Below are 25,796 nucleotides of genomic sequence, written 5' to 3' on the forward strand. Positions count from 1 at the left end.
CTAGTTTTTCAAAGCGTATTTTTCAATTGGTATCTTATTGTGTTCAAAAGGGGGAGAAAAGCAGTATTTTAAATGGTATATCAAAACCCTCTTGAACACTAAGAGGAGGATCTCATTTAGAGGGAGTTTTGTTTAGTCAAAGGAAAAGCATTTGAAACAGGGGGAGAAAATTTCAAACCTTGAAAATGCTTTACAAAATCTTATTCATTTACCTTTGACTATTTGCAAAAGAACTTTGAAAAGGATTTACAAAAGAGTTTGCAAAAACAAAACATGTGGTGCAAGCGTGGTCCAAAATGTTAAAAACAAAGAAACGATCCATGCATATCTTGAAAGTATTTATCTTGGCTCAATTCCAAACAACCTTTGCACTTACATTATGCAAACTAGTTCAATTATGCACTTCTATATTTGCTTTGGTTTGTGTTGGCATCAATCACCAAAAAGGGGGAGATTGAAAGGGAATTAGGCTTACACCTAGTTCCTAAATAGTTTTGGTGGTTGAATTGCCCAACACAAATAATTGGACTAACTAGTTTGCTCTAGTGTATAAGTTTCACAGGTGTAAAAGGTTCAAACTTAGCCAATAAAAAGATCAAATATTGGATTCAACAAAGGAGCAAAGGGACAACTGTAGGCACCTCTGGTCTGGGGCACCGGACTGTCCGGTGTACACCGGACAGTGTCCGGTGCACCACCGGACAGTGTCCGGTGCACCAGAGGACTCCAACTCAAACTTGCCACCTTCGGGAATTTCCAGAGGCACTCCGCTATAATTCACCGGACTGTCCGGTGCTCCAAGAAAGAGCGGCCTCCGGAACTCGCCAGCCTCGGGAAAACGCAGCGGCTGCTCCGCTATAATTCACCGGACATGTCCGGTGTACACCGGACTGTCCGGTGAACCAGCAGAGCAACGGCTACTTCGTGCCAACGGTCACCTGCAGGCGCATTCAATGCGCGCCAGAAGCGCGCAGAAATCAGGCAGGCGCGCGCTGGCACACCGAACATTGAACAGTACATGTCCGGTGTGCACCGGACATCCAGGCGGGCCCAGAAGACAGAAGCTCCAACGGTCGGAATCCAACGGCATTGGTGACGTGGCTGGCGCACCGGACATGTCCGGTGTGCACCGGACTGTCCGGTGCACCATACGACAGTCAGCCTCCACCAACGGTCATGTTTGGTGGTTGGGGCTATAAATACCCCAACCACCCCACCATTCATTGCATCCAAGTTTTCCACTTCTCAACCACTTACAAGAGCTAGGCATTCAATTCTAGACACACCAAAGAGATCAAATCCTCTCCAATTCCACATAAGGCTTTAGTGATTAGCGAGAGAGATTTGCCGTGTTCTTTTGAGCTCTTGCGCTTGGATTGCTTCTTTTCTTTCTCACTTGTTCTTGTGATCAACACTCAATTGTAATCAAGGCAAGAGGCACCAATTGTGTGGTGGCCCTTGCGGGGAAGTTTTGTTCCCGGCTTTGATTTGAGAAGAGAAGCTCACTCGGTCGGAAGGACCGTTTGAGAGGGAAGGGTTGAAAGAGACTCGGCCTTTGTGGCCTCCTCAACGGGGAGTAGGTTTGCGAGAACCGAACCTCGGTAAAACAAATCCGCGTGTCACACTCTTCATTTGCTTGCAATTTGTTTTACTCCCTCTCTCGCGGACTCGATTTTATTCCTAACGCTAACCCGACTTGTAGTTGTGTTTATATTTGTAAATTTCAGTTTCGCCCTATTCACCCCCCCCCTCTAGGCGACTATCAATCGGGTCCCATCAAAATTAAACCTATGCATGGTAAATGATTATAAAGAACATTATTGGGTAACAAAAGTGGTCAAGGGCACAACTTGCCTAGGACTTGAGATTCCAGGTACCAACTTGCTCTTCGGATGACTCGTAACCTCGCGCTAGTCGTAGTAATACAAACAAACAGTGTATAGGCAAAATTAACATCACATCAAACATAAGTACAAACTGAATAATAATAATCTTCGCGTTGCTACGAGATCGTGGGCTCGAGAAGCACTATAATCGGAGTTATGGCTAAGAAGCTATGATTTATGGAAGATAAATGTGACTTAAATCTTAAACTATATTATAAATTTGTTAATATACATCGTATGAGAAAACATACTCCAAATAGTTAAGTAAACTTTAATCCAGATTATAACTTGTTTAGAAATCATATTATAGTAAGGTTATAATTATAGATGTATCAACCTTGGATTAGAAGAGTTAGTCTACTAACCATAAGTTAAATAATTATCTAAGTATAAAAGTACTTGATATGCTACAAATAATGTTATTAATGCTTAGAAAATATTTTTATGAAATCAACGCAATTTAAATGGACTAAAACGGAGTTAAAATGAATGAGTTATGGAATAAACAAGTTTCTATGTATTTTTAACATTTATTTTATGAATTTCTGGGATTTATGGACTGCGAGCACAAAATTGTGGAAGTCCAGGGTTTATCTTGTAAATATAAGGGCCCGACTGTAATTACTTTTCACTGGTAAAGGACCGCGGGTTTCTTATAATAAAACTGAGGTGCTCTTATGCAAAGTGTTATGGCCGAAGGGGTATGGATAACTACTGGCCGCTGGATCTGAGTTCTGTGGTCGCGATTAGATCATTCATTAAAGCGAAGCGATATGCTATATTAGCCGTCAGATTAAAACGAACGCGTCAGATCAATGATTCGGATCGGAAGCCGATCCGTCTAATCCGCGCCTGCCCTGACCCGTACGATCTAGATCCAACGTTTCGATGTTCACCCTTTTCTGGACATATCCCGGCCACGGATGGTTGAATCAACAGTGTACCGGTTATCTTCTTCCTCCAAACCAGCAAGCACAGTGGCGCATCCCAGTTCGGCATCGAGTGCAAGGAGTCGCTACGGGAGGCTAGCAATGCGGCGAAAAATAAAAGGGGCTAGGGAGCATTACCGGTTCTCAGCGCGGCAGGAGGACTCCACGGCTGGGGCCTAACAAGCTTCATCCATGGCGACGGCTACTCCTTTCTCTCCCCTAACTCGACGCACCTTGCTTGACGTCGGTGTGCCCGTCCTCCCGATCGGTATCGGCGGCCAGCGATTCCTGCAGCAGCAGCCTTCATCTCTCTCCTATACGCAGCAGCTTCACCCTCTCAACTCTCGGCGCGGTGGTTCAGGGTCTATCTCTGCTCGCACAGCAATGATGTTGTCCCTCTCTCTCGATCTGCTGGGACAATAGGGCGTGGTGCGTGGCTTTTTATGGCTAGGGCCAGACTTCATTTGCGCTAATCAGTTACGGTAATCTCGCAGTTCTGTTTCGAGCCAGGGACAGCAACCCGAGCGAGCAGGACATGATCCCGTGAAGCCCGTGACATGCGCCAGTGAGTGCGGCGAATTTTGTTCAGCCCGCGAACTAGGTTGTAGCCAAACCGGAGATGGACAACGGACAAACAATGCCACCATTTCCCATGTCCGCATAATGCAGATAGCGGTCAGTAATTATAGAATAAATTATACAATAGAGAAAAGAGAAAAAAACAAAGAAAAGGACGTGGGCACTATGGGATTCCAAATCTGGACCAAGGCAGATTAGAGTAGGCTGAGCGTACGACATATGTGAGACTTTACCAATTTTTTTCATTCCCTTTTCATTTTTTTTCTGTTTTCTTAGTTTCAGTTTCCAAATTCATTCATATTTACATTCGGTTTTAAGTTTCAAACTCCAATTTAAATGTACAATCAAAACCTCGGCATGGATGCAATGTTTATTAGTTGCATATGCTTATATTAATAATTTTATCTGGTGCTCTAAGTTCGTAGTGCACACACAAAAGACTTTAGTATTCTTAAAAGAAATACTATTCTGAATGTATAGTATAATTAAAAGCTAAATCCAAAGTTTAATGTCTTATACTTATTCATTCTAGGAAAAATATACTGAAAAGTGTTTATTATCTATTTTGGTTGGAATAAATCATTTCAAAAATGAAATCTTGATTAGAAGGTATTTAAATATTTGGAGAAATTATCCTAAATTTATAATTCAACCAAAGGGTAATTTAATTCCTATGATGATCTTTTTATTCCATCCCTTATGTAGAGAACACATTTATTTTAGGAGAAGTAACTTTAAAGGTGAGGATTCCTTATTAAGAGATATCTTAATCCTTATTCTTTTGAAGCATCTTTTATAAATCCTAAAATATAATTTTGGGTGTTACAGAGGGTTTAATAATTCGACCGGCAACCACACCTATTCTGTGTGTGAGCACTTTAGTAAGAATCTTAAAACTAACATTAAGCTAACAAATAGGTCTATAATCCTGGATTTTCATAGCGATCTCTTTCTTAGGAATTAACGTAATGACTCCGAAGTTAAGGCTATACACCGGAAGGGAGTTATTATGGAAGTCGGCAAACAGAGCCATTAAATCATTTTTAATTACTTCCCAGAATACTTGATAGAATTCTACAGGAAATCTATCCGGTCCCGGGGCTTTATTATGCTCCATTTGGAAGACTGCCTTTCGGTCTTTCTCCATTACAAACGGCGCAGTTAAAATTTCATTCTCCGCATCTGAAACTTGGGGGATGTCGTGAGTAAACGATTCCTCCAATTCAACAGAAGTTTGGTTTGGTTTACCAAATAGGCCTTTATAGTAGCTAGTAATGTGTTTTTTAAGTTCCTCCTCGTCCACTATACTTGACCCGTTATCATCTTCTAGGCTATAGATTCTCTGTTTACGGTGTTTACCATTATCCACTAACTGGAAATATTTCGTATTATCGTCACCTTCCAGCAGATGTTTGACTTTGGCTCTTTGGAAGAGTCGAATTTCCTCCTCTCTTAGAATTCCAGCCAACCGTTCATTAATAAATGCCTTCATAGCTAGTTCATTAGGCGAGAGACGAGTAACCTCCGTCTTTTTATCTAGGTCATCGATTAATTTAGTAAGTTGGACTTTTTCTTTCTTCATTGTTCCAGCCGTATTTTTTGCCCATCCTCTAAGGTGCTGGCGTACAGCCCAAATTTTGTTCTGCCACTTTTCCATGGAATTGTTGCCCCTTGTTTCATGCTCCCAGATAGAGGTAACCATATCATGGAAATCGTCTCTAATTAGCCAACCAAGCTCAAACTTAAACATGCCATGGTTTCCCGTCGAAGCAGCCACTCTGCCATTTAGTAAAAGAGGCGTGTGGTCCGAACGGGCTCTATCGAGAGCCTTGACTGTAACATTTGAAAATTTAAGTTCCCAATCTGGACTCATAAGCACCCTATCCAACTTTTCGAAAGTTGGTGGGTCTAAATCGTTTGACCAGGTGTATTGTTGGCTCGTGATTTCTATTTCCCTTAACTCAAAGCTCTCTATGACCGCGTTGAACAAATTGGGCCATCGGTAATTAAAGTTGCTATTATTTTTGTCTTCGGGCCTTCTCATGATATTGAAGTCGCCTCCGATAATGAAAGGGTGAGGCTCTGTACCACATGCGCTCGCCATTTCTGCTAGGAAGGCGCTTTTAAGGTCGTCCTGTGCTGGGCCATAGACAGCAAAAAGGGTCCAAATGAAGCCATCAACTTTATTCCTAAGGCGAAATTTACAGTAAAAATCTCCCTCATCTATGGCACCAATGTCAAACACGCTAGGATTTACTCCTAAGAGCATACCTCCCGATCTCCCCCTTGGTGGCATGGAGTGCCAAATAAAATCAACTCCACCACACAGGTGTCTCAGTGTCGAATCCGAGAAATCACTTCTACCTGTTTCCATAATAGCAATGAAGTTCAGGTGTTGTTCTTTAGATACATTAGACAAAAAGTTGTGTTTAGCCAAGTCTCCTAGACCTCTGCTGTTCCAAAAAATCCCTTTCATTATAAAATAATTTTAGAAGGGGTGACTGGTTTTTTGGGGAGGCGAGTACCCTTCCCAACGGATTTGGCCCGATTCGGTTTTTTCCTGCGCGGAACTACATTTAGGTCATAGCATAGGTTTAGAGCACTAGGAACCACATCGTCATCCCATTTTTGAGTAATGAGGGATAACTCTGCATCAATCTCCTCGTCTTCCCCATCCTCTATTTCTGTAATTTTATGGGGGGAAGGTGAATTTGCAGCAACTGCAAGTCTATCAATCTCTATATTCTTAATCGCAACCACTGATTGTAACACTTCTTTCTCATTCTTGCCAAGTTTGAGCCCCAATATTTTTCATGTTAGAAATAATCGTTTTGGGTTTGTAAGTAATAAAGGAGAACTCACTTGTTTCCAAGTTGCGCTTGGCAGCCAAGTGTTGTGCTTTGCTCATGGTATATTCATCCTTATCGGTTCTCCTGACACTAATCTTCTGCTCGGCAAGGTCAACATTATTTTTCTTTACTCTCTGAGTAAGAGAGAAAGAATCGACTACCTCCTGCAAGGCGACCATCACCTCATCGTTAGATCGAGCTAACAAAGACAAAGCTTGTGCCATTTTTGAATTTTTCATATTAGCTTTAATATTAAACTTTTTGCATAAAGCCTGGAGAATCGCACGTGGTACCTCAGTAAAAGAATCTGAAATAGCCGAGATCCCATCCAAGGCAACTGCATCAGACTGGCAAGAGAAAATGTCCTTCGGAGCCAACACCACCTGACGCGCTGGATGTTTACCACCAGGAGAAACATGCAGGGAGCCAACAAAAGGTACACCTGCACCCGCGTCGACAAAAGGAACAACACTAGAGGGCCCCAATTCCTGGTATGATTAGAAAAGCATGACTCCTGTGCTTTGACACATGCTGGAACAGACAAAAGATCAGAGGAATCATTTCTTTTTGTATGAGGAAGAGAAGTAAAAATATCAACGGTTGGCATATCTAAAGTAGTAAAAGAAATACCAGTTGCTGCCTTAGGAGAGGTCACTTTATTTAGTAACTCAGAGGGAGCGACACCCCCTGTCGTCAATTGTTCATGGCACCCAACAATGCCAGGAAATCGATGGAGAAAAGCATCTGGTCCATGCTGCTGAATTTCTTGTGGCAGACATAAATTTAATGGACTTGTGCTACCAGGACAGCCCACACTAGCAGAAACAATCCCCAAGTTAGACACTGAAATGGTCCCAGAACCTTGAAGTAAAAGGTCTGGTTTTACTGATGCTGTGCAAGACAAAGCAACTGGATCTGTATTGGAGTAAACCCCTAGGGTATTTTGTCCTTCTTGTGCAGTGACCAAATGAGGTAAAACTGCATCCCCCAAGACTATAGAAGCTTCATAGTCATGATGCACAGCCTGACGATTTTGGGGGTCATGTTGTGCAGCCTGGTGTTTATGTTGCATATCGCCATCATTGTTGTCTTGGGGGTTACCATTATTATTTGTAGATTTATCTTCCATCTCAGTATCTTGAAAGGCAGCGTCAGTCTTGTGAATATACTCATAGAGGCCATCAAACTCCTCATCTTGCTGATCATCATCACCTTTATCTTTCGATACTTCTTGCTTATAATCCATCCAAACACCATCTTTGCACACTTTATCGACTTTAAAATAAATTTCATACAACCCTTCTCCCACCACAATATCTGACGATTCTGGAATACTGTCAACGTCAATTACTCCCACTAGAATCCTGACAACACCCATCTTTCTAGTGTATCGCAAATCGACCTTTTGAGTAGCACCTTAAATAGAACCAACCGCCCAAAGTGGAAGAAAAGATCTGATCTCATAGGGTACACCATATACATTAACCCACACTTTCTGCAGGTACTGGACAGGCTCAATTTTTTGATCCAACTCTTGAATAACCATAATCCCTTCGCCTCCAGCAGTGTGCACATATTTCATATCAACCATACGTTGAAGCTCAACATTGCAGGGGAAAGGTACCACAAATCCATCGGCATGCTGCTGGACAGACCAAGTCCAATTCACAGGAATAAGACGTGCCAATTCTGCTTTCACCAAATCTATGGTAATGTTTCCTTCCATTGCAATAATAAAAGCGGTTGCATTATCTTTTTTGGGCGCCATGCCCTAGTGGTTTTGTGTTGTGCTACGATGTGTGGGTTCCGTTTGGGAGTGAAGTATTTTTATAGTTTCTAGGTAATACCATGATTTAAAGGAATACAAGAGTATTTTATGCTATAAGTTGTTTGGTTGTTTTCCAAAAAGCTATGTTTTCAAAACCATATTATTCTAGATACCATAGTATGCTTGTTTGGAGTATTGAAAACTCCACTCCAATCTAACGGCCTATTTGGTAATACAATTTTGAAATACTATAGTTTTGAAATACCATAGTTACAATTGTACATGACATAAATACTACAATATTACTTTACCTTAGTAAAATCATGGTATTGCTTAAACCTGAGATGTGTTTGGTTTCATTAGACAACCAAAGTATTTGCAGAGAGAACAAAATAAAACTGAGGTCCTGAGTGTAGTTTCCAAAACTCCAAAAATACCACGGTTTTAGGTAAAACATGGTATTTAAAACCGTGTTTTATCTGTACCAACCAAACACATTTTGGCTTTCAATACCACGATATGATCAAATACCATAGTATTGCCTCAAAACTGCAAAAATACCAAGCTTCCAAACATGCCTAAAGTTTTTATTGCATGACTAGCTTTTGTCTAAATACCATGGTTTACAATATTGCATTCAAACAATGTTTCTCAAAACCATGGTATTTTGGAGTTAAACAAAATCGTGGTATTGTCATAACAATTACAAAGTATAGTATTGTAAAATCATGATTTTGAAAAACATTGTTGCCAACAGACCCTTATTGGTTCTAGACGTAACTCGAGAGCGAGGCATAGCAAAGAGTTTTTTAATTAAGCCCAAAATTCATCCCCGAGGGAGATCGAACCCGATACCTGAAGGTGCTACTCAGAAACCTTAACCATTACGATAGGGCCTCTTTATTTACTTTCTAAAAGATTCATAGTAGATAAATTACCATCTATATTCAATTCTACTATGTTTTCATTCGATCCATAGTCTTTTTCTTTGCATGGTACTTATATGTATTTTCAATATACATTTAATTAAAATCTTAGCTTAACTATGGTGGCTCTTCTTGTAGCCCATACCCTATGACATCATGAATAGAAATATTGATTTCTAATTTTAATTATTAATTACTATAGATTTTTATCCTCAAGCTAAATTAAAACTCGTGTGCTTATTTTGTCTTCCATTAACTCTTAATCTATACTTTTTGAAATAAGGATTAGAGACCGTAGATGACACTCTACTACGATGAACTAAACAATCATCTAAAAGTTGTGCAGGTTATCTAAGATCAATAGTAAAACTTGATGCAAGATCTAGGATCGGGTAGCGGTGCCAGTTGATAATGACCATTTACTCCAAAGAAATCTCAAAGGCCAGAAATATATATCCCTACTACTCCTTAAGAGCCTATTGTAGGCGTCCACAACAGTATATGGCGCACGGTTCTGCCTGGGCGCCATCAACGCCCGCGACCCCCGCCATCCTCCCCACCGCCCGCCCTGGCGCTTCCTGCATCCTCGGATCCACCTGCCCTGGCCCCCCGCCATCCTCCCCATCGCCCGCCCTGGCCCCCCGCCATCCTCACCACAACGCTCCCACCACACCACAGCCGCTCTCAATTCCTCCCCCACCGCGCTAGAGCCGCAATCCATGCCTCTCCCACCGCGCCCTTCCATCCATGGCGCGATCCCCGCCACCCCATACCCTGCCCGCCTCACCCGCCTCGTGGTCCCCGCCCCTCCATCCACCGCTTGATGCGCCTTCGTTCGTCCGCCACGCTCGTCTCCCAAGACCCGAGATCTCGCAGATCCACCATTTCTGCGCCATCACCTCGACACACGCTCACCCCTCTTCCCACATTCCTCCGCTCATGCCGTCGTCGTTGCCAGTAGGCGCTCACCATCGCTTGTCATCGTGAGGGCGACCGGAGGATTCCGGTCAACGCGTCGTCCCTCGACTTCGTCTTCGCGGGGCATGCCCTTGACGCCGCCAAGCTCTTGGCCAACCTGGCGCTGAGGCCGCGCGGATCCTCAAGCCCGACAGCAATCACCACCTCACCGGAACGATGCCGAGATCTGGTTGCACGTTGGCTGATATAAGCGAGCATCCGCACTTGGGAGAAGAGAGATGATCTTCCCGGCGGGAAGGGACAAGATCTGGTTCGACACCGGGGTCCCCGTCCCCGAGGTCTCCACTGGGTACTTCGTCGGCAGACCACATCTTTAGCCCCGACCCCTCATCCCAGTGGTGCTCCACGCACGTACGCCTTCTGTTCTGCAGGTGGTTTATGCCAGTTAATATAGCGATCACGTTCGTGATCGGTGGCACTCTGGGCTAGATAGCTTGCAACATCTTGAAGCCACCACAGCACTTCAGGGGCTTGATCATGGCCTTCTGCTCAGCATGTACAGTTTCGTCACTGGACGTTCATGTTTCATTCAGTCTGCATTTTTTTAGATAATGAAAACATAATGTTCAATCCCCATGCAAGCCAAGTTGATACATCAGTAATGGCCTCTACTGACAAACGCAGGAAACCTCGGAAACCTGCTCCTGATCATTGTCCCAGATGTATGCAACGAAGACGGGACCTGTTTGGGGATGATTCAAGCACTTGCCGCCCATGCAGTCTCTCCTACTCGTCCTTGTCCATGGTTGTAAGGGGCTAACTATCTTGTTTGTTTAATTTCCCACATACATACACGAGTTTAGCGAGTTCTTCAGTCTGAGTGAATCTATCTTGCTCCGCATTGAGCAGCTGGGTGGCCTCTTCATATGGACGCACACATACAGCCTGATGCAGAAGTCCGGCAAGCTGTACCACAAGATGCAGTCCAAAAGCATCCAGTGCCCAGTCGATAGCGATGAGGAGCATGAGCAAGCGAAAGAAGATGGGCCAGCTGGCTGCGCTGACGAGGAGGCACCTCTTCCGACGTCAGTCAAGCCTCGCGAGCACGAGCATGGGGAAGAGGAAGAACACCAAATGGTAAGCAATTTTACAGCGCAGTCGACTGCATCGTCGGCGGCCATGCATGGTCACGGTGGAATATTGGGAGAAACTGACTCGCCAGAACTGCAGGAGGCCCCTCTCTTGTCCTGTGAGAGCGAGGTCGCTGACAAGGGGTTCTGGACGAAGCTGAAAGACGTTATCCACCAGTTCATCGATGAGCTGATGGCACCGCCCACCATATCCGCAGTATGTTTTGGTATCTCTCTTCTCACTTCGCTGTGGCACATAGTTGGAATTGGAAGGACCAAATCTGATGTTGATGCCACATCTTGGATCAGATAATTGGGTTCGTTGTTGGCCTGTTCCCATGGCTGAAATCCATAATCGTCGGCGACGGAGCTCCTTTCAAAGTTATACAGGATTCCCTCCAGCTGATGGGGTAAGCATGCACATCGGACGATGGAGTGTTTCAAACCGCCTACTATTGCCTGTCAACACCTCTTCAGGCTGGTCACTCACGCTCTACTTCTGTTGCAGCGACGGCACGATCCCTTGCATCACCCTTATCCTAGACGGAAACCTGACTCAAGGTGGGCGCTATTTCGATCAGAATCAGACACAGCGGCGATCCAAGCACGTCCACCCCCTGGACGGGACGACCGTGTGTTCTGAAACCGATCTGAACTCTGAAGTCGCTATGGATGTGTGCGTGCAGGGCTTCGGAAGTCGGGGCTGAAGCGTGTGGTGATCGTCGCGATCCTGTGTGTCCGCTTCGGGCTCCTCCCGCTGATCGGCATCGCCATCGTCCGCGCCGCGTACGGGCTCGGCTTCCTGTCCCGCGACCCGCTGTACTGCTATGTGTTGATGGTGCAGTTCGTCGTGCCTCCCGCGATGAACATCGGTACGTACGCCCATGGAACTCTTAGGAATCTTGTCAAGGTACTTCCGGGTCTTAATGCTAGCTTATGTGACTCATAAATTAAATGTTGTGAGGCGGTTAGTCAACTTGTTCAATTGTAGGATGTTACCATTTAACTTATTCACCTCACACGGTACTAGGAGTGGGTGTCAAACAAAGCGGTTAGCTAAATCTCTTCTTTATCAATACTACATATAGTTTTGGTTGACTTTGATGCCACTGGGCTCAGCTGCTTTGAACACTTGTTTTTGCTTTATTAAGGCAGAGTCAAAGATGGATGCTTCTCAGGCGATGGGGAGCTCCACACTAGCATGCTCGACCACTATGCTATCGACGTTTGCACCATAGTAAGTAGTAGATAATACTAAGCCTTCTAAAACATCAGATACTTAGTAATGAAAAGAGTGGTGGATAACATTTTTTTTATCATGAGCATAATATAAAATATAAATACTTAAATTGGATTCTCTTGTCTGTTATATATAACTTCTGAAATATATATGGAGGACTTCAGTACCCATTTTATGGAGGAGCTGGCAGGAACAAGACCTCAAGCCGAAGCAGGTATTTCTAGCTTCATTCTTCGTGATATCTAATTAAAAACATTATAAACGTGATTCAAAACTCATCTAATTGTGTTCTTGTCTCCTTAGCTTAATGTTGTTCTAATAACATTATTTGGTGCAAATTCTAAACTCACATGTAACATGTTGTTCTAATAACCCACCAACATTCATCTGTCCATCTATCAAGTTACAATGCAAGAATGTAAACTATTACGCATGCATTTGAAAACAGTTGAAAGCGTGATAAAAATATGCCTTCGTTTTTTTATAAGAAACTCACTTCCCATGTTATCATAATTATTTGAAGAAATTCTTTCTTCTAAGCTTTAGTACTAATATCTTGACAGTGTGTATCCCCATTAAACATGCAAGATTCTTTTTTTACTTTCCTGTTTAGCATTCAGAAATTTGTTCTTTGCAGGTACAATTGGACTGGATTTGGTAAAACCACTTAGATTAACGGGATAAGGGATTTTTTAATTAGGCATAAACTGAGGGATTTTTTTAGTTAGGCATAAATTGGATTCAAATCTTAGGTCCGCTATTGATGGTTCGTAAAGATAAGCATGGGAGCTTAATGTTTTATTTTGTTCACGTGTCAAAGCAACTGAAAGCCCCTCTTTTTGGTTGGAATCTATAGATAAATGCACAGTTGAAATTGATGCTTAGTCACACCAGTAGTCTTACACGCCGTCCTGTGTGGACAGCAGGAGCCGGAACGTGCTGCTGGTCATTGCCCACCCCGACGACGAGTCCATGTATGTTACTTCTCCTTGTGTATTGAAACATTTTTTTCAGCTCCATGATTATAGGCTTAGTCATGCTCTGAACAAATGCTTTAGAGATCATATGTGTCATCGAAACATGATTATTTAAACAAAGGTTATCTAGAGGTGCATTATGCAGTTGCGGACAACACAAACAATCAGGCTGAAGGGAATTATAACAAACAAATGCATGAAAGTTTATGAACCTGTGTTATAATCTATCGGCAAGAACTCCAAAGTTCTATTAAAATAATTGTTACAATGATCATTGGCATTGAGGGCATAGTAGTTAGTGTTGAACTCCAAAGTCAAAACAAATACAAAAATACAAAATAAATCATGATGTGTCTTGGTTCCTTATGTGTCAAGACTGAAGATAGGGTTTTTTCATGTTTCTCCTCTTGATTGGTTGATTAAATAGATGATAGACAATTTCATGCTTTTTGCTGACTGTTTTTTTGGGTCATATTGTTATTGAATCTTTTCTGTAAGACTTATTAGCTTTGGCATACATGTGTAGATTGTGAATTTGCACACAAATAAGGTTTCCCGTATCCTGGGGAAGGTAGAGAACAATGAGTGGTTTCTGAGAATTGCACTATACCAAGGAGAGAAAGGCAACAAGAAGGTTAGAAAAATTCCTTCAGTAGCTGCCAATGTCAATGATAGCAAGGAACCTTTATCAGACCCAACGCTGCTGTGTTGTGCTTTCAAGAAGCATCGGATATATCTCTTTAGGTATGATGTCCAAGTATATCTTGATAATTCTTTATTGGCTGCTATATGATTTTGCAAAAACTGTTGAAAACTTCACTACCCATTTTGTCGGAATGATTATTCATGATTTAGACTGGTGATCCTTTGGGGGATGGCACTGGTGGACAATCAATCTGGGGCACAGAATTTGAAGATGAATTTCACAATGGGTAGTAGATCAAGGATTTTGAGCATTGAAGTTACTGGGAGACTAATTAAATAAATGCAAACCCAGCATAATTCCATAAGAGTGATGCCATTTTTTTGAGTTGTTGTGCTTGTGTTTTGGGCTGGACATAGCACAAAATCTCTACTGGCATTATAACACAGGTTAACAATAACAATTATTTGTTTTGACTCTGGCCAAAAGCAGAATTCCCTGATTTTTGAGTACAGGCGCAGAATTCAAAGTGCATCGCAGAATTCCTTACAATCTGTAGTATAGTTCCATTCAAGTGAGTGCTTTGGTTTATAAATCCCAGAGCCAGCGGCAAACTACACAACACAGCGTCGGCGCGACGAGCTGGATCGCGGATCGCGGGGTAATTGCAGCAAAGGCGCCATGGATGGAAGTCTTTCCTCAGGAGGATGGAATCCGCGGCTGGCAGGAGGGCGAAGGATGGAAGTCGCGGCTGGCAGGAGCGTGGAGGGCGGAGGATGGAAGCCGCGTCTGGCAGGAGCGCGGAGGGCGCGTTGGCGATTGCAGGAGGATGGAATCCACGGCTGGCAGGAGCACGGAGGGCGAAGGATGGAAGCCGCATCTGGCAGGAGCGCGGAGGGCGGAGGATGGAAGCCGCGGCTGCGGGCGGCTGCGGGTTGCGGGGCGGATGCGGGCGGCAGAACGCGGCAGAACGTGCGCGAGAGATGCGTGGACGCCTACACTACTAACATAAGTAGTAGTAGAGATTTACTGAAGTTCTTTCTTAGCAGAAATGATATAGGAATTGCTGCAGTGGAACCCCACTCTTGTGAAAGAAGTTGATGACTCAGGCAGTACTCCTTTTCACTACATCGCTTCTGTTGGAAATATTTCCGTAATGAAGCTCTTATTGCGCCGTGACAGTTCTCCAGCATATAGCTCAGATTCAAACGGTTTATCTCCTGTACATATTGCTGCTAAGATGGGCTACGGTCAATTCATCTACGAGCTCTGTAGATTTTGCCCAGATTGTGACGAATTGCTTGACAGTAGAGGAAGAAATTTCCTTCATACTGCTATTGAGCATAAGAAATGGAAAGTTGGCTGGCGTTTCTCTGGTACTGCAGATCTTGGAAGGATGGCAAATGTCATGGATTCAGAAGGCAGCACACCTCTGCATCTTGCAATCAAGAATGCAGACCAGATGATAGTGAGCCTTCTTATGGCAACAAATAGTGTGCTGCCGAATATAGTGAACAACCAGGGCCTCACCGCCTTAGATCTTGCTGTACTGGCAACTGACAAAGGCATAAGTTATACACTGGTAAGCTTCACCGAGTCACCTAGGACTGCATTCTTCTTTGCATCTTTTAATTCATGTTCTTGTTCGATTTGAATTGTATTTCAGTCCAGTTTTTAACTTGTATAGTTTGATTTCCTGAAATGTTGATTTTCTTCTGGTAGAATCCTCAGGTCATCATACTCCGCTGTTTGGCATGGACTGGAGCTGTCCTTAGTCCTCGTCGCCTTGATCATTTCATCGATGATTTTGGCATTGGCAAAACTTCAGGAAACGAGCTCAAGAAATTCACCAACATTGCACAGAAAAAGCACGGAATTGTATTTATTTTTTAATTAGGCTGAAGGAAATTATAACAAACAAATGCATCGAAACATGATTATTTAAACAAAGTTTCTTAAATATGCTTGTTGAGTGTTGACACTGTTTTTATTAGATTCATATGCTAACTTTGGTACGATTCTTCTCACTGTTGAGTCCATTTATAATTGTACCTCAGTCCCCAGGTTCATGTGGTTTATTTGCATGCTGATTTTCAAAACATCGAGTTGGCTTGATATTTGCACCTTTTTTTCCTCTAACATTGTTTGTGTCATCTTAATAGAAATGGATTATTAACTTTAATCAGCAGTTGCCTTATTATGCTTCAATCTTATTTGTTCAATTTCACTTATGGTCCTGCTTCACCTGCAGATCGTGGAAAGTTTATGAAGTTTTGTTGGGGTTCTGGATGCATAAGATAGTGGTGTATGTGATTTGCCCATAGTTTCTGCAGCCTCATTGTTTCCATTTGGGATCAATAAAGCTTCATGCTCATGGATAGGGCTGATACATCAGGTTTTGTCAGTGGTGGTATACATTACATGAACATCCATGTGTATTTTCATTTTGTGTATACTATGTGCTTCCTCAGTGGTGAAGTTGTAAAGCTGGAGTTATGATCTCTGTTGGTTGGATTAAGTATCTGGTCTCTGGACAACATATCGTGGTGGTGAAACAACTAGATTAAAATAACAAAATTTATGTACGGATAGGATCACAAATGTATTAAGAAACCTTTTTTTCATAACAGTACCGTGGTATTATGTGTTTCCGTTGCAACGCACGGGCACTCACCTTGTGTGTGTGTGTGTGTGTGTGTATATATATATATATATATATATATATATATATATATATATATATATATATATATATATATATATGCACCTACTGCTTGCACTACCACTTTCTAAAAATCTTCAATTTTTTAATTAAAAATATGTGCATTAATGATCTTTTAAATTTAAATATAAATAAAGGTACAAGTGATAAATTGTATTTCATGGTTAATTAATACTTCATCTGTCCAAATTTTGTATGCGCGAAAATATACATTATGTCTAGAAACATAATAAAAAATTATAGCTATAGAAAAAGTAAAATAACTTAAAATATAAAATAAAAAGATTATAAATTTAAATACTTTGTTAGCTCAAAGGAGGTAAGTTGCAACTTACATAAGTGAGTAAAGGTTTTCTAGTAACACCATGTGAAGTCCAGGGTCCATCTCCATCCATATACCTTTGTGTCCTTGTGGAGTAGTGCTGGGAATTGGACCTGGTTTAGGCCTATCGTGCTTCGGGCCAAACATGTTCATGCCGATAAGGCCTAAAAAACTTTCGGATCGTGTCGTGATAGCCTAAAGAGTAGAAACAGTGGTCCAGTCCGGCCTGAAAGCATGTCATGTCTTCATCGGGTGATGTATCGGTTCAAGCCCGACCCATATATTTAAACTACATGAAGTCCAAAAAAGCCTGACCCATATTCTCGGCACTATTGTGGAGTTTGCATTCCTTGAAAATGTACCTTTAAAGCATCTCCAACAATATGTCCTATAAAAATACGCTATAATTTAAAATAAGTATATTTTACATGATTTGGGCACCAACACAATATTATGTTCCAAACGTAAATCCTTAATTCTATATTATAGGGCAGTCCATTAGGGTGTATTTTATTTGAAGCAATTGAGAGGGTGCTATATATGTTTTTGACAAAATTTTACAAAATGAGGCACTGTTGGAGCAGTTTTTCGAATGTAGAGTCCTATATTTAAACTAGGTGAGTGTTCGTGCGTTGCAACGGTAACTTATAAATATCATGATAACTTATATACAAATAGGTGAACGCCCGTATGTTGCTACAGAGAAAAATAGTGCAACAATTACAAAAGTATGAGAATGCCACGTTTCATCCTGATCCGATTATAAATTCAATCAGCTTCAATATCCTTCTAATGTAAGGTGGTAACACAACCTTGCCAAATCACCAAAGAATGCCTGCTCAACTCCATGGAGAAAGCATGATCCTGAAGACATCGGAGGTACCTTAAGTTTGACACTTTTGCTGGAGCATCATATAAACGCGACCGGCTTGCCCTCTCATATGTTTCACTTGACTGTTCAGTAAGAAACGAGTATTATGTTCATGTACTGCATGTGAGCCAAGATAAGTGTCAATGGAGTTGCATTTCACTGTATTTTTGAAGTAAAGGGTCTGTGGTAGTCAAAATTGTCGAAGCCTACAAAGAGGAAACATATTTTAAAGTTCAAACCAATCAATGATTGGATTATTTAAGAAAACAATAATCTCATCCAGAATAAAAAGCATCGAACAAGAAGGGAAATAGAGTACAACTATCTCTGAACCTCAATTTGCATCTGAAGTACTTCACCATTTTGAATGGTCATGTTATCATCACATTCTTGAGACTGACATGGTAGTAGTCCGAGATGTGTCGTGGTTGTGAGGTGTCACCATCGGGATCTTCTAGAATCGAATCATGCCTAATGGTTGGCATCTAGATCTGCACACCAATAAGTCAGTGTCTCTTCCATGATAACTACAAGGTTCAGTCAGATACACAAATCATGTAATTCACTTGTAACAAAATCATGGCTCATTTTATCAATAAAAAACACCACCATGGCTAAAATCCAGTTCCCAATCAGCTAGTAATGCTCAGTTTCAACTTTTTAAATGCCTTGTGCTAGAAAGCTGAACCCTAGCAGGCAGACAAAAATTTGCCAAAGGAAATCAGTCAGTGACTCAACTCACTCATCATTCTAGTAATATGGGAAATCTGGAAGCACCAGAATGAATGTGATTTTAATAAGGCCAAATGTCTGGACAATCTTATAGGCATATGCAGATGAGTGTGTCCTTTGGTGCTTGACAAAAGAGAAAGATCTCCAGGCTTAATGTGGTTATGTGATTTTTAGTTCTAAAAATTTCTAGTCTGTTGTTCTGTTTTTTCTTGTCTGGTTGTGTCTTTTGAGTAGGAGAGTGCCTTCCCTTCCACTTTTGTTTTTCTCTCCTCGTATATTAATGAAACAATAAATATATATTCTACACATTTGAGAAATAGAAAAAAAATATGTAAATACATTTTAAAAGTATACACTACCACAAATAATTACTAATTTGTTATTCATTATGGGCAGCTTTTCAATTGTAAATGCAGATTTACACATAAGATGAATGTCTCCAAGGCGTGAGATGCATCAAGAAAAGATACCAGGGAGCTCAAGTCAAAGTCTGGAGAAAAAAATGAAGCAGACAATGTAATCTCTAGGTACTTGAGCTGGAGGAATTTGTTTAATGTAATCTCCAAGTTTGCAAGCCCATGGGACACCATCTCAATCATTCTGGTCCTTGTCTGTCATCACAAAAATCAAGGATAAGCTTAACTAAACTTTTATTCCACTTACTAAACTACAATAACAGAAACCCAAAGAAGCTAGAACAATCTACGACCGGCAGCCAGGACGGCCGGATAGGTTGGGTGTGCAAACTGCCATACCATGGGTCCATTTCGCGTCACGGCAGCTGGGCAGGTGCTGGTGCAGGTGGCAAAAAAAAATCAAATCATCGTATGAAGTTGAGGCATGAGAACACATGTTCACAGTTCAGACTTGAGATCTCAAAGCAACGCAGCAAAGGCATTTAGAGCTTCGCAAGAGTTAAGTTCACCGTTCATGTGCACCATCAGCTATTCAGCTTACCGAGGGAGAAAGAGACCGGTGGACAAACTAATCAAAGCTTTGACCATGTCCTTCCAATTTCAGTTGCAGCCAAGTGTCAAAGCGAGACAATCTTCTGCACCAGCAGCCAGGACGACCGGATAGGTTGGGGGAGCGCTGGATGCCAAACTGGCTGAACAAGCTACTGATCTGTATAGTGACCCAATATCACTGGACAAAGAGACTGTTGTTAGTTGTTCAAAGCATGGCACTTCGAAGGTAAATGCACTAAAGGTTCCAGATCATGAGATTGGGAGTACTTCACTCGATGGGTCAATGCTGCCTCGAGGAACTGTAGACATGTGCCTAAGGAAGTCCATCAACCGGTCTAGTGAAAGTTACTGCATAGATTTCAAAGATTGTTTAGATGGAAATGATTGTAGAGACAGCCAACAAGAAACCACGCATGACAATGTTTTAAGGAAGAAGCAAGAATGTTCCCTGTTGCCAGAGACTAAAGATGAGTTGAACGGGAAAGCTAGAAAGGAGGATTGTGAACCCCAAGCCCATAGGGTTGAGATCGAATCAAATCAACGGATAACAACAGAGGATTGTGCCTCTGATACAATACTTTCTGGCTCTGCTAAACAAGATGACCGGATCCGATGTTCTTCGATACCAGACTTAAATTGCTTGCCTAGTATGAGCAACGATGAGGATTTTATGGCACCACCTGAGGAACCGGTTTGCCAGGTAAGTGTAGACAGTTTCAAACCTCAGAGCATTTCTAAGAGTCTTTCAGCTTCATTAACTGGACACACTCCAAAGAGAGAACTGTTCAAGCAAGTAGAGGGGAAACAGTGCGATCGAGCTGAGGAAACCAACCAAATCGCCAGGGAAGTTTGCAAAGATGGTACCTCTGAAGCAGCAACTCAGTTGCAGATCTCGGAATCAAATACTGGTCCTCCGCAACTAAGAACAGCCGAAGAAAGTAGCACTGAAGCAAATTTCATATTATCCCTGTATAGTATCACCTTGCACCAACCACGCAGGAGTATAAGATTTAAAATAAATTTTATATTATCCCTGGCCAGTTGGCGACCCGTTCCGTATCTTTGAAGATGATCTTACTGCATTTTTTTTACTTTCTGGGCAGTAGTATCTGCAAGCCTTCAACTGCAATAACTGCCATGAAGCATTTGATATTCAGAGTGGTTCAAATATTCCAAGATTCTACGAGTAGAACCTAGCACACACCGAGAGAGAGAGAGAGACAGGAACTCTGGCAATGTTTTCTTCTACCAACTGATGGGCAAGGAAAACAGGGTTAAGCCAGCTACAAGTTGTTTTCCTCATAAGCCAGCTACAAGTTTCTACGATAGGTAAAACGTGATGTCCTGTAGGGTCTATACAAGGATTAAAGTCGCAGTTCCTATCTGTGCCTTCTATATGGGTATGGCTGTTTTGCTGCCAGGTTCCTGATCTTTTCAACCAATGATGGCTCAAGATACAGCAGCGTACTTTTCTGTGAGTTTTCCTGGATTGAGTTCAAGAAATGTTACACCTAGCAGTTAGTATTGGAAGGTAAAAGAAACAAGACCCCCATTTTTTATCAGATGGGATTCTGACCTGGTAACCTTTCAGCAGGTTTCTCCACTTGTCCTGGACCAAGAAACGACACAAGAGTACCGTATTAGCCAATAGCATCTAAGGATGAATTTACACCATATGGGTGCAATGCATTACTGGTATAATTTACACCATATGAGAACCATCAGGCAACCTTATTAGCTTTTCACCACGACAAGACCGTGAGAGGAAGAGAGACGAGAGAGTTTCGGTACACTGACCATGAAGAGGTCGAGCTCCTCGCCTCTCGTGTGTGCTCTGCCCGCCGCCGACGCCATAGGCAGGGGCCTCACCGCTATCTGTGCATCGATGCGTGGGAGCTGGTCCACGGGGGTGGCGACGCGGTGGCAGGCGACGTGTGCCTCGAGCAAGCGCTCATACAGCGGGTGCACCTAGCAATCTATTATCTAGTTCCCATAGCAGAGACCTGTAGGGGGAATGGATGCAGTTACTGCCAACATCTTCCTTGAACAAGCAGCAGGATCAGCATACCTTCCTTGAAGACGAGGCCAGTGAGCACGACGAACGTGGGGCCGACGAACCACAACACGACGGGGTGGTCCACCACGTACTGCACGAGGCCCTCATCCAGCGGGCGGGCGGCGACGAGGTAGGTCCCGACGGAGCCGAGCGCCCCGATCGCCCACAGCACCTGGAGGAAGCGCTTTATTGGGGTGACATAGATGTGGATGAGGACCGGCGATAGGTCCAGCCCCGCGCCGTCGCAGGCGTACATGAGGTCGGCAGCGCCGTGACGGCGGAGGCGATGGGGTTCCCCTCCGGCAGGAACGCCGCGGAGGCCGCCGCCACGAAGGACGCCGCAGCCGTCACCAGCCCCGACCAGTACAGCAGGACATCGCGGACGTGGGGAAGGGGACCGAGGAAGGCGCTATGAATGGCGTGGAGGCGAGCATTCCATCTACAGACCCGAGATCTACAGACGCGAGGGTATTGGCGGGCGGGGTTTCTGGAACCCGATGGAAAGTGGATCGGCGCGGCACCCAGAAGCGAGAATGGCGGCTGGGCGGACTCGAGATGGCGCCATTCCAGGGGAGGCAGATTGCCGCGGGGGCCTAGAACTCGATGGAAAGTGGGTCGGCGCGGACGCAGCGCGCAGGGGAGGGCGGGCTTGGGGCCCCACGGAGCGAGCGAGCGAGGGCGCCCCGAGATTGGCGGGCAGGGTTTCTAGAAGCGAGAATGGAAGGCGCCATGAATGGCGGCGGGGGCTCGCCGAGATTGCCGCGGGGGAGAGGGGAGCGCTTGCCGAGGGAGATCGACGCGGTGGGAGAGGGCGCTTGCCTGGTGAAGCGTGGTGGACGCGCGCCGGGGGATGGGGGCGGTGTGGCTTGCGCGGGCGGCGGGCATCACGGCGCGTCGGGGAGGGGTGCCTGGCGCGGGCGGGATACACGGCGCGACGCGCGCGGGCGTGATTCGCGGGTGGGACGCGCGCCATGGCCAAAATCGCGGGCGGGGGCACGGTTCGGTGGTGGACGCCCTCCGTGTCCCTTAAGGATTAGTAGAGATTTGAGGCATTGTTGAAAAGGCTCTTAGCTAGGCCGACTCCAGCAGTTCACCCAAAGTTTACTCGTAAGCACTGTTCTCTACTAGATATTGTACTATTTGCAGAGTAGAATTTAAATATGGGTATGAATATAGGTAATCTACTGAGATAATCTTAACAGCCTTTTGAGTCAGATGAAGCTGTTAGAATTTAGAACTTGGTACTAGCCATTCCGGCCGAAAAGCCTCGTGCCGGCAACGTAAAATACCGAGCAATTCCGGGCGAAACGCCTGGTCCGCCTATTTCGGTACAGGTCCAAAACGATATGCTAGTCCTCTGGGCTGGCTCAATCGGCCTGCTATGCCGGCCAGGGGAACCCTAGCCGGCTAGCCGAGTGTGCGGTGGTTGCTGCAGGCCGTCTTCTCAATCGGTCTTCGGCGGCAGCTGCAGCCTCTATCGGTCTTCAGCAGCTGCAATTGTTTCCCGTCGTCAACAATTGCAGGGTTAGCTGCAACGTGTTCAAGTTCAAACATGTAAAGATCCACCTAGAATCCATTAGCTTAGAACTTCAACTTGAATTGCTAAATGCTGTATAGGTTATTGTTGTCATCTAGAACAGAACTGCCTTTTCTAATTCAAAGTTCTAAATACTCTGAATCAGTAAAAAATACTGTACATAAAATACTCTGAAGGTTCGTGATAGGTGAGTATGAAATGGTATAGTTTCTGTTGCCTGTGAGAATTTTTGTTTTTATGTGGTGGCATGGTAGTTACCATCTCTCCATTGATCAGGATATCGAGGAGAGAAGCATGGGATCCTATTAGTGCCTTCTTCGGTTGCGAAGGGTTTGAGGGAGATTGAATAGGAGAATAAGATAGGATTTAATCCCCTCTAATCCGTGTTTAACCGAATAAGCCCTAGCTTAGATAACGTGGTCTGTTACCAGCCCTTCTAAGCGAGGATGACTTCAACTGGGAGCAGGGGCGGATTTGGGCCCTGGGCCACCTGGGCCATGGCCCAGGGCGCAGCGCAAAACCCCTCTTATATATAGACCTTTTTTCAACCAAAAAATCTAGACCAAAATACATTTCAGCCTAAAAATATGGCCTAAAAGACCTCCTGCTGCACCGATTGAGTCTGGCACTGGCGGCCTCCCTCAGTCGCTCAAGTCACGAGAACACAAACTCTTTCAATTATTTCGCAAATCTGCACGGCTGTGTTTCCTATGTTGCCAGCGGCGCGTCCGCCTCCATTCAGTCCTCTATCGCTCTCCACGCCTTCAGGCTCTACGAATCCGGCAAGGGAACAAGGCAGCAACCTCCGAGGCAGCCGGGCGGGCTCTGACTCAGGCATCCGTCACCGCCAGTCCTCCTCCAGCGTCCCTGCAAACCTGTAGCAATGACACGTGCGGATCGCACTAGCGCCACGCCACCGCCCAAATCCGCCCTGCCATTACATCTCCCAAACTATATGTCACACCCAGATTTCGGGGCACCAAGACCCGGGCACGAACATAATCACCAGATGTGCTGGGACCAAGTCTCACATATATGATGAATCATGGCACATGATCGAATGTCACATCTTTACTATATAATCGGAGTTTTGTACAAAATAAATAAATAAATACATTATATGGAGACAACGGTCCAGCAACCCAAAGTTGACTGGGAGACAACGGCCTAGACCTCTCACGAATTTGTCACAGCATCCTTCATGCGCCTCATCCTGTGGTACCTGTTCTTGACATGTGGGGGGTGTGAGACAACAAGAGTGAGCTCACATACGTTCATCGCTCAACAAGTTGTGGAGAATAATGTGCATGAACTCGCCAAAGGTGGAAGCTCACGTGAAGTGTAAGGCTTACCAAAGAGGATGGTTAGAGCTGAGCATTGCTTTTAAAGTTGGTCAAAATTTTATTAGCAATTACTAAGTATAAGTAAATACCAACCCAATTAAGTAGTAGAACAAAAGTAATAACATCACCTGCGATGCAATGCATATGACAAATTGAATTTAAGTTCCATAAATTAATCATGTGAGTGTCTGAGCTGCTCATGACAGTGAGCACGGCTAGTATACCAGTTTTACACTCTGCAGAGGTTGCGCATCTTTACCCACAAGTCATGTTACCCATCTGCCAAGAGACGGCCAATCCCATACACCTCTACCGAGGAGGCGAGGCAGGGTAACACTACGAGGCCTTTACAAAGTTCCACTAGCTTCAGAAAACCCGCTACAATTTATAGGAAGCTCCAGTGCAGGAGTTGTCGGTGTTTTGGGTCCGACCGCACACCCGGGGTTGCCCCTCGAGGTGTTTTTAGGAGTAGGACGGTGTCGACGACTATAGCAAAATGGTTCGTGCCGATTGCACGAGGAACAGTGGATAAGGTTTACAGGTTCGGGCCGCTTAGAGATGCGTAACACCCTACGTCCTGGTGAGTATGCTTGGTGAATGTGGTTACAAGAGAGCTTCTCTGGATTGAGAGTACAGAGAGTTGACGTGGGTGGCTAAGTAATAGGGTCGATCGTTCTGAAGGGGTGCCCCCTAGGCCTTATATACTCGACCGTGGGGCAATACATGTGGATATGATAACAACAAGTAGCTAAAAAATAGTGAACCTCTTGAGTTTATCCCTGCGTAACCTTCGCCGACTTATCCTTGCATGGCTCCGTTGCATGGGGGCTCCGGCGCGGGAAAGTCGGATTCCTGTTTTGGTCATTCGCTCGACGTTGTGGGCCGTTCGGGTTTGCACCAATCCGGCCTCATGTCGATCTACTTTGCTGGTTGCTTCTCCCGAGGCCCACGAAAGAATGACCTCACGATTTATTGGGCCCTTGGGCCTTTCGTGGGGTCTTTTACTCTTTTAGTGGACCCGGGGGATATCTATCCCCCACAAGCCCCCGATCTTTGGGTTAATTTAGAGGTAATCAACCCAAAGATCCCAGGTCCATCTTGCAGGTGACTTGAAGAAAATGATTTCTTGTTGTCTTCTCCTGCTTTGATCTCTCGTAGACCGAAGCCTTGTTTCGTGCTCGTGCCTTAGAGGTCGGCATTTCGATTTGTAGGATTCTGAACTTCATTGGGTGCACCGGAGGTGCACCCAATGGGTGTAGCCCCCGAGCTTCGAGTAGATTTTAGAAAATAATCTACTCGAAGGTCTTACCCAGAAATTTTTTCCATTTGAGCTCCTGCATTTTGGTTGAAAGCTGGCCTTTTAATCTTGTTCCACGCTCTTTATAAGTCGGCACTATCTT

General features: G+C 44.0%; 1 protein-coding gene and 1 pseudogene across 1 annotated transcript; both read left to right on the plus strand.

Moving 5' to 3' along the window:
* Nucleotides 1–10,133: 10,133 nt before the first annotated feature.
* Nucleotides 10,134–14,857, plus strand: LOC103642741 (protein PIN-LIKES 5-like; annotated as a pseudogene).
* A 129-nt stretch (nt 14,858–14,986) lies between these two features.
* LOC103641624 (protein ACCELERATED CELL DEATH 6) lies at nt 14,987–16,337 on the plus strand. Its single transcript, XM_008664959.4, has 2 exons — nt 14,987–15,427; nt 15,568–16,337. Exons 1-2 carry the CDS (start codon nt 15,002–15,004, stop codon nt 15,736–15,738), a joined length of 597 nt encoding a protein of 198 aa, XP_008663181.1. The 5' UTR covers nt 14,987–15,001; the 3' UTR covers nt 15,739–16,337.
* Nucleotides 16,338–25,796: the final 9,459 nt, after the last annotated feature.

Source organism: Zea mays, chromosome 10, assembly GCF_902167145.1.
Source record: "Zea mays cultivar B73 chromosome 10, Zm-B73-REFERENCE-NAM-5.0, whole genome shotgun sequence".
NCBI classification, from domain to species: domain Eukaryota; kingdom Viridiplantae; phylum Streptophyta; class Magnoliopsida; order Poales; family Poaceae; genus Zea; species Zea mays.